Source organism: Scheffersomyces spartinae (assembly GCF_019049425.1).
Source record: "Scheffersomyces spartinae strain ARV_011 chromosome Unknown scaffold_40, whole genome shotgun sequence".
Classification (NCBI taxonomy): domain Eukaryota; kingdom Fungi; phylum Ascomycota; class Pichiomycetes; order Serinales; family Debaryomycetaceae; genus Lizanozyma; species Lizanozyma spartinae.
Window position 1 is genome coordinate 1 of NW_025065087.1, and position 9,333 is coordinate 9,333.

The 9,333-nt window shown below is 43.8% G+C and overlaps 5 protein-coding genes across 5 annotated transcripts; 3 read left to right on the top strand and 2 right to left on the bottom strand.

Moving 5' to 3' along the window:
* Positions 1–114: 114 nt before the first annotated feature.
* On the top strand, positions 115–1,232 carry KQ657_003919 (uncharacterized protein; the record flags this gene model as incomplete). Its single annotated transcript, XM_043194613.1, has 2 exons — positions 115–121; positions 925–1,232. 2 exons carry the CDS (start codon positions 115–117, stop codon positions 1,230–1,232), a joined length of 315 nt encoding a protein of 104 aa, XP_043046817.1.
* A 154-nt stretch (positions 1,233–1,386) lies between these two features.
* Positions 1,387–4,634, top strand: KQ657_003920 (uncharacterized protein; the record flags this gene model as incomplete). Its single annotated transcript, XM_043194614.1, has 3 exons — positions 1,387–1,394; positions 1,702–1,708; positions 1,959–4,634. The coding sequence occupies 3 exons, from the start codon at positions 1,387–1,389 to the stop codon at positions 4,632–4,634; spliced, it is 2,691 nt and encodes an 896-aa protein (XP_043046818.1).
* Positions 4,635–4,692: 58 nt separating this feature from the next.
* KQ657_003921 (uncharacterized protein) lies at positions 4,693–4,991 on the top strand (the record flags this gene model as incomplete). The annotated part of the gene is made up of 2 exons (XM_043194615.1): positions 4,693–4,697; positions 4,739–4,991. The coding sequence occupies 2 exons, from the start codon at positions 4,693–4,695 to the stop codon at positions 4,989–4,991; spliced, it is 258 nt and encodes an 85-aa protein (XP_043046819.1).
* Positions 4,992–4,994: 3 nt separating this feature from the next.
* On the bottom strand, positions 4,995–6,586 carry KQ657_003922 (uncharacterized protein; the record flags this gene model as incomplete). Its single annotated transcript, XM_043194616.1, has 2 exons — positions 4,995–5,012; positions 5,072–6,586. The coding sequence occupies 2 exons, from the start codon at positions 6,584–6,586 to the stop codon at positions 4,995–4,997; spliced, it is 1,533 nt and encodes a 510-aa protein (XP_043046820.1).
* A 1,281-nt stretch (positions 6,587–7,867) lies between these two features.
* Positions 7,868–8,311, bottom strand: KQ657_003923 (uncharacterized protein; the record flags this gene model as incomplete). Its single annotated transcript, XM_043194617.1, has 2 exons — positions 7,868–8,200; positions 8,264–8,311. The coding sequence occupies 2 exons, from the start codon at positions 8,309–8,311 to the stop codon at positions 7,868–7,870; spliced, it is 381 nt and encodes a 126-aa protein (XP_043046821.1).
* Positions 8,312–9,333: the final 1,022 nt, after the last annotated feature.

A 9,333-nucleotide genomic window follows, 5' to 3' on the forward strand; every position in this document is an offset into this window, starting at 1 on the left:
CAGTCCAACCGTCAGTGACACTTGGAGTTGGAGTAGGTGCGACAACATATGTGGTTGGGTTACCGTTGGCATCAGTGGTGGTAACAGTGGTGGTTTCACTACCAGTACCATATGATGTCAGGTATGTGCCTGGAGTATAAGCAATCACCGTTTGAGTTCCGTCAATAGTGGTAACAACAGTAGTACTGTATGATCCAGTCCAGCCGTCAGTCACAGATGGGGTTGGAGTAGGTGCGACAACATATGTAGTAGGGTTACCGTTAAAATCAGTGGTGATAACAGTGATGGTTATCAAATTTGATCCATAAGATGTGGAGTATGATTGAGAGGAGGATTCAATTGAATTTGATTCGGATGCTGATGCTGTTTCAGCGTTGGTTTCGGCGATTGAAGATGATTCGGATACTGAGATTGAACTAAAGCTAGATTTTGAGGACGAGTTAGATTCAGAGGCTGATCTAGATAATGATGCAGATGATGATTCAGCGTCGGGAACTTCTGCAATAAATGTGAGTGTACCATCAACGGTGGTGGCAACAGTAGTAGTGAATGATCCAGTCCATGATTGAGTCACACTTGGAATTGGTGTTGGCACAACGACGTAGATTGTTGAGTAACCATTAGCATCAGTAGTAGTCACAGTAGTCGAAATCGAATCAGGGCCATATGATGTAGAAAATGTTTCAGATGATTTTGAGTCAGAAGCTGAGCTGAGTTCAAAAGATGATGCTGAACTGGATTGAGAAGCTGGTTTGTACTCAGATGTTGATGTCGATTCGGATGCTGAGCTAGATTTAGAAGATGAAGATAATCTAGATTCAGAAGCAGACGCAGTGTCAAAAGCAGAGTTGGAATTTGAGGTTGATTCCGAAGTAGAACCGGTATGAGACTCTGAGACAGAGTTAGACGTTGAATCTAAACTAGACTGTGAAGCCAATGCCGATTCAGTAGCAGATGATGACTCTAACAATGAACTAATTTCAGAAGATAAGTTGGATTCTAAAGTAGAACTGGATTCCAAAGCAAACGACGACTTTGGAGCAGATTCAGAAGCAAAAGATGGTCCAGAAGGCAAACTCGATTCAGAAGCGGAGAATGACACTGATGTAGAAGCAGAACTCAATTCCGAAGCAGAACTTGATTCAGACGCTGAGGATAACTTAGATGCAAAAGCTGAACTCAATTCAGAAGCGGAGGATGATTCTGGTGCAGAAGCTGAACTAGAATCGTAAGCAGTAGCTGAACTCGATTCAGAAGCAGAGGATGACTCTGATGCAGAAGCGGAACTATATTCAGAAGCTGAAAAGAATTCTGATGCAGCAGCAGAAGCTGAATTCGATTCAAAAGTTGAGGATGATTCAGATGCTGAAGCTGAAGATGACTCTGATGCTGAAGTGGAGGGTGATTCTGACGCAGTAGAAGAAGCAGAACTCGATTCAAAAGCGAAGGGTGACTCTGATGCAGAAGCGGAACTAGATTCAGAAACTGAGGAGAATTCTGATGCAGCAGCAGAAGCTGAACTCGATTCAAAAGTTGAGGATGACTCTGATGCAGAAATCGGACTCGATTCAGAAGCGGAGGATGACTCTGATGCGAAACTCGAATCAGAAGCTGAAGAGAATTCTGATGCAGCAGCAGAAGCTGAACTCGATTCAAAAGCGGAGGATGACTCTGATGCAGAAACTGGACTCGATTCAAAAGCGGAAGAGTATTCTGATGTAGAAGCAGATTCAGATCCAGAAGCGGAACTCGATTCTGAAGCAGAACTCGATTCAAAAGCTAAGGATGACTCTGATGTAGAAGCTGAAGATGACTCTGATGCAGAAACTGAACTTGATTCAGAAGCGGAGGAGGATTCTGGTGCAGAAGCTGAACTAGAAGCAGAAGCTGAACTAGAAGCAGAAGCAGAAGCAGAACTTGATTCAGAAGCGAAGGATAAGTCTGATGTATAAGTGGAGGGTGATTCTGATGCAGCAGCAGAAACAGAACTCGATTCAGAAGCTGAGGATGACTCTGATAGAGAAGTGGAGAATGATTCTGCTGCAGAACCAGAAGCAGAACTCAATTCAGAAGCAGAACTCGATTCAGAAGCAGAACTCGATTCAGAAGCAGAACTCGATTCAAAAGCGGAGGATGACTCTGATGCAGAAGCGGACGAGGATTCTGATGTAGAAGCAGATCCAGAAGCAGAATCAGAACTAGATTCAAAAGCTGAGGATGACTCTGATGCAGAAGTGGAGGAGGATTCTGATGTAGAAGCAGATCCAGCAGCTGAAGCAGAACTAGATTCAAAAGCGGAGGATAACTCTGATGCAGAAGCGGAAGATGACTCTGATGTAGAAGCAGATCCAGAAGCAGAATCAGAACTAGATTCAGAAGCTGAGAATGACTCTGATGCAGAAGCGGACGAGGATTCTGATGTAGAAGCAGATCCAGAAGCAGAAGCAGAACTCGATTCAAAAGCGGAGGATGACTCTGATGCAGAAGTGGAGGATGACTCTGATGCAGAAGCAGAGGAGGATCCTGATGTAGAAGCAGATCCAGAAGCAGAATCAGAACTATATTCAAAAGCGGAGGGTGATTCTGTTGCAGCAGCGGAAGCTGTACTCGATTCAGAAGCGGACGAGGATTCTGATGTAGAAGCAGATCCAGAAGCAGAAGCGGAACTCGATTCAGAAGCTGAGGATGACTCTGATGCAGAAGTAGAGGATGATTCAGATAAAGTAGCAGAAGCAGAAGCAGTACTCAATTCAGAAAGAGAACTTGATTCTGATACAGATACAGATCCGGAAGCAGAACTTGATTCAGAAGCGGAGGGTGATTCTGATGCAGCAGCGGAAGCTGAACTCGATTCAGAAGCGGAGGATGACTCTGATAGAGAAGTGGAGAATGATTCTGCTGCAGAACCAGAAGCAGAACTCGATTCAGAAGCAGAACTCGATTCAGAAGCAGAACTCGATCCTAAAGCGGAGGATGACTCTGATGCAGAAGCGGAAGATGACTCTGATGTAGAAGCAGATCCAGAATTAGAAGCGGAACTCAATTCAGAAGCGGAGGATGACTCTGATAGAGAAGTGGAGAATGATTCTGCTGCAGAACCAGAAGCAGAACTCAATTCAGAAGCAGAACTCGATTCAGAAGCAGAACTAGATTCAAAAGCGGAGGATGACTCTGATGCAGAAGCGGAAGATGACTCTGATGTAGAAGCAGATCCAGAACCAGAAGCTGAACTCAATTCAGAAGCTGAGAATGACTCTGATGCAGAAGCGGACGAGGATTCTGATGTAGAAGCAGATCCAGCAGCAGAAGCAGAACTCGATTCAAAAGCGGAGGATGACTCTGATGCAGAAGCGGAGGGGGATTCTGATGTAGCAGCAGTTCCAGCAGCAGAAGCAGAACTAGATTCAAAAGCGGAGGATGACTCTGATGCAGAAGTGGAGGAGGATTCTGATGTAGCAGCAGATCCAGCAGCTGAAGCAGAACTAGATTCAAAAGCGGAGGATGACTCTGATGCAGAAGCGGAAGATGACTCTGATGTAGAAGCAGATCCAGAACCAGAAGCTGAACTCAATTCAGAAGCTGAGAATGACTCTGATGCAGAAGCGGACGAGGATTCTGATGTAGAAGCAGATCCAGAAGCAGAAGCAGAACTCGATTCAAAAGCGGAGGATGACTCTGATGCAGAAGTGGAGGATGACTCTGATGCAGAAGCAGAGGAGGATCCTGATGTAGAAGCAGATCCAGAAGCAGAAGCGGAACTCAATTCAAAAGCGGAGGATGACTCTGATGCAGAAGCGGACGAGGATTCTGATGTAGAAGCAGATCCAGCAGCAGAAGCAGAACTCGATTCAAAAGCGGAGGATGACTCTGATGCAGAAGCGGAGGGGGATTCTGATGTAGCAGCAGTTCCAGCAGCAGAAGCAGAACTAGATTCAAAAGCGGAGGATGACTCTGATGCAGAAGCGGAAGATGACTCTGATGTAGAAGCAGATCCAGAAGCAGAATCAGAACTAGATTCAAAAGCGGAGGATGACTCTGATGCAGAAGCGGAAGATGACTCTGATGTAGAAGCAGATCCAGAACCAGAAGCGGAACTCAATTCAGAAGCGGAGGATGACTCTGATGCAGAAGCGGAGGGGGATTCTGATGTAGCAGCAGATCCAGAAGCAGAATCAGAACTAGATTCAAAAGCGGAGGATGACTCTGATGCAGAAGTGGAGGAGGATTCTGATGTAGCAGCAGATCCAGCAGCTGAAGCAGAACTAGATTCAAAAGCGGAGGATGACTCTGATGCAGAAGCGGAAGATGACTCTGATGTAGAAGCAGATCCAGAACCAGAATCAGAACTAGATTCAAAAGCGGAGGATGACTCTGATGCAGAAGCGGAAGATGACTCTGATGCAGAAGCGGAAGATGACTCTGATGTAGAAGCAGAAGCAGAAGCAGTACTCAATTCAGAAGCTGAGAATGACTCTGATGCAGAAGCGGAGGAGGATTCTGATGTAGAAGCAGATCCAGAAGCAGAAGCGGAACTCAATTCAGAAGCCGATTCAGAAGCCGATTCAGCAGCCGAAGTAGATGATGGTTCCGATGCAAATGCAGATTCAGATGTTGAGCTTGATTCAGAAGCATAATTTGATTCAGAAACGGAGTTGGATTCAGAAACAGATTCAGAAGCAGAGGATGATTCTGATGCAGTAGTTGAGCTGAACACAGAAGTAGACGATGATTCCAATAGAGCAGTAGAGCTTGATTCAGAAGAAGAACGTGATTCAAAAGTAGATGATAACTCCGATGCAGAAATTGATTCCGAAATGGAACTGGACTCAAAAGCAGACGATGTTTCTGATGCTAAAGCAGAGCTGGAATCTGAAATGGTGCTAGACTCAGAGACCGAGCTGGATTCAGATGAAGAAGACTCAGAAGTTTCTGGTATAAATGCTATAACTGTTTGCTCACCATTTATAGTAGTAACAACAGTAGTTGAGTAAGTTTCAGACCATTCTGAGGTGCTAGATGGCGTTGGAGTTGGTGCAAGGATATAAGTTGATGTACTTCCATTTTGATCAACTGTAAAAGTGGTTGACAATTGTCCTGGATAGTACGATGTTGAATAAGTGGGTGTTGGAATATACGCAATAAATGTCTCTGTTCCATCGATAGTCAATTGCGACGTGGTTGAATAAGATTCTGGCCATGTTGATGTCGAAGATGGTATTGGGGTAGGAACTTCAACCCAAGTAGTAAGAAAGCCATTTGCATCAAGACCCGAAACAGTATATGTTCCAACTTCAGAAACATATGAGGTCGAAAATGGAGTAGGTATCACAGCAACAACTGTTTTAGTTCCCTCAACTGTTGTAACTGTCGTTGTGGTATAAGTAGAACTCCATGTCGAGGTTGAAGATGGAGTTGGCGTGGGGATTTCAACATAAGTGGTAGGGTTACCATTCCCATCAACTGTCGTTACTGTAATTGTCTCCAGTCCTGAAATATAAGATGTGGAGTAAGTATATTCTGGAACGACAACTACCACAGTTACAGTACCATCTACACCTGTGGCATAATCAGTGGCTGCTGGTTGATCACGTGTTACGGTTGTCTTTGTTGTACTATAAGGAATTTCAACCCAAACTGTCACAGTACCATCAACACCAGTATCAATAGCTGTTTGAGTGGTAGCTGGGACAGCTGTTGTAACTGTGGCTGCAGTGATGGTAGAATATGGAACAGCAACATAAGTTTGAGCAATCCAACCAAAAATATCAAGGAAGAAATCATAAACCGTAGTTGTGGTAACTGTAACATCTGTTGTAATCGTATTAAGTGCACCTCCAAAAATGGGTTCCAATGCAAATGCTGTAACCGTACCTGAATCACCTGTTTGCAGCACAGTAACCGAAAACCCAATAAGCCCATAGTATAAAGTAAGGTAGAGTGTTGAATAAGGTACACCTACAAGTACAGTAACAACACCCGTCAGTCCTGAAGTGGTTGCAGTTACTCTGCTAGACACACTTCCGGTAGTTGTAACGGTTGTGGTAGTTATGGGGACCTGAGCAGTTACAGTAACAGTACCGTCATTACCTGTGATAGTGGCAGTTTTCCCAGTCGTGACTCCGCTGTACAAAGTTGTAGATACTGTTGAGTATGGTACATTAGCAGAGACAGTAATGGTACCATCAGCACCCGTAACAGTTGTTGTTGTACCTCTATCATTTCCGGTGACGGTGGTGGTTAACGTGGAGTAAGGAACATACGCTTGATAAGTAATGGTACCATCAGCCCCCGTAATTGTAGTGGTGAATGCTTTACCAGTATAGGTTATTGTGTTCTTTGTTGTTTGGGAATATGGGACATAGGGGATCACTGTAACTATATTGGAATTTCCTCCAAGATCAAGTATACCTTGCTTTGTTCTTGTGAGAGTCCCTGAATTAGTGAATGTACCCGTAGTTGTAGGCCAAGTGGAAGTAGCTCTAGGAACAAACGTATAGGTATCTGTTTGCTGACCAAGTATTAAAATATTAAAATACGTGGTTGTCGAGTACAGGGTGGTTGTACCCGTGTACGTTGTTAACACCATGATTAACGAAGCCCAGCTTGTTTAATATGTAGTAGTACAGTAGGAAACAACTAGAACCCGGCTTGAATTATCAACAGTAATAACAACTTGAACTTAACTTGAACTGGTGTATATCGATAGGATGGGAAAAGTCCCTAAACCTTGCCATTTCATACCCTAGGATTCTCGTATCGATATATGAAAACATAAGCGAAGCTATGAGAAGTCTGTCTAACAATGGCTCTGGTAACGTTCGTAGCCATTATGTGGATCGTTAAGCCTTCTGTGTTATAAATTAACATTGATAGTCGAACAATAGTCTTCAAAGATGCAACTGCATTGAATGCAGGAGTTCATCGGGGAGTTGAACCCTTTAAACCCCATCTGCATACGTGTGATACACAGCGTATCCTGTCAACAGCGTATCCGTTCAGCAGCGTGTCCGTTCAGCAGCGTATCCGTTCAGCAGCGTATCCGTTCAGCAGCGTATCCGTTCAAAACTTCAATGTATAGACTCATAAGTGCACATCGACGCGAGCATCGACTCACTACCGTATATCGAGTCCACCCGTGCCGGCATAACCTTAACCACTTCCACATAGATTTTAAGTTACAACTTAAATTTTATAATCAATGTGAAAAAAATATCCTCCATTTTAAGCTTCGCCGAGCACCAGCATAGTAAAGAACATTCATTAACACAATGGTACCGCTTTGAGTTATTTATTTTCACTTCGTATTTTCTCTTGCCTCAGAGGAATATGAAAGGGTTCAAAAGTTGAAGGACTGATTGTTTTTTGTGACGTACACTTTCAACGTTATGGTACTGTACGGATATGCTTCTCCACATTCTGTAGCTGTGACCTTTAAAGCATAATAAGGTGACGGCCACTGAGCCACTACATGCAACATGGTCTGACTGTAGCATCCCAAGACTGAGCGTGTATCCGTACGATGTGTCGATATGTGTCTGTACAGTTGTTGTGTGGTACGGGTGATCCTTTTTGCTGTTGCCATGAGAAAGAAGAAATCTCGTCAATATGCAGGACTACAAATCGGAAGCACCATCGCTAGAACTTCCGAGCAATCCAAGATCTTGTCACAATAGTAAGGTTTTATTGTCTCTATAACGTACTGCACATAACTCGTCGTTCGTACCGGACCTAAAGCATACCTACACTCATGCTTACGGTAATGTATAACTAAATAATTCCTATTATCCATATATAAACGTTATATAGATAAATTCTGTTCTATGCTGTGCAAAATAATTTAATGGATGTCCATGCACCCTTTTTTTCATTAAACCAAAAGAAGTGGGAGAATAACAAGAATGGCGCTCAATCCCATAATATGCTGTTGAGAGGCTTTACCCTCGTAAGTTGTAACTATGGCATCGGATGGTACGCTAGTTTGGCTAGAAACAGGTACCATTTGACCTGAGGTAGTAGTGGAACCACTTCCCTTAGGTCCAGTTGTGGATATCATCACGGTAAGAACACTTGAAGGTGTGTAATCAGGTGCTCCTTCCGTTGGAATAGTGTTGTTGATCTCAGGAGTAGGTTGGCTTGTAGATGGTGGTTGCTCAACCTCTGTAGTGACTTCGTATGTAGTAACTGATGTTTCAACGAGTGGCTTGGTTGATGTGTAAACGGTAGTCATGTATGATGTAGTACCATCATTCATACTAGTTAATACCTCAGTAGATGTCACAACAACTGATGTTCCAGGAACAATAGTGTACATTGTCTCACTGGTGGTGGTTACAATTGTAACCATTTGATTACTTGAAGGCTTGCTCGAAGTGTCTTTAGTGTAACTTGTGCTCAATGTTGGAGGTAAGGCAGTTTGAGTCTTGGTAAAAGGAGTCTTGGTCAGAGTTTCATCGTAAGGAGTCTTAGTCAGCGTCTCATCGGAAGCAGTCTTAGTCAGAGTCTCATCGGAACGAGTCTTAGTCAAAGATTCTGATGGAGATGCTTTAGTCAGAGTCTCATCGGAAGCAGTCTTTGTCAGAGTCTCACCTGAAGCAGTCTCAGTCAGTGTCTCGCGTGGAGCTGTCTCTTTCAGAGATTCTGATGGAGATGCTTTAGTCAGAGTCTCACTAGAAAGTCTGTCAGTCAAAGTATCGGACAATGATGACTTAGTCAGAGTTCCACTGGTATGCACCTCAGTCAAGGACTCAGTTGAAGGTAACTCAGTTGAAGGTATATCTGTCAGAGCCTTGGTTGAGAACAGTTCCGTCAGAGATTCTGTTGAACTTGTATTCCAGTACATTTGCAGACTTAATTGCAGCGAGGAGCTAATAATTGGGGTATCAGTAGACAAAGATTCAAGTGAAGAATCAGATGAAACAGTAGCAGAGCTAGAAATCAAGATTCCTGAGCTTGTGGTCTCACTTGAAGAAACTAACAAGCTTGGAACTTCAATAATAACAGTTTCGGTACCATCAGATCCAGTTGCGGTGGTGGTAGAAGTGTAAGACTCAGTCCAACTTGTTGTAGTAGTAGTTGCTGGAGTTGGGACTACGATGATCACAGTTTCAGTGCCATCAGAGCCAGTGGCAGTGGTGGTTGTAGTAAACGATCCAGTCCATGTTGATGTGGTTGATGTCACTGGAGTTGGGACTTCGATGATCACAGTTTCAGTACCATCAGAGCCAGTGGCAGTGGTGGTAGAAGTATACGTTTCTGACCAGGTAGATGTGGTTGATGTAACTGGAGTTGGAACTTCAATGATCACGGTCTCAGTACCTTCAGAGCCAGTGGCAG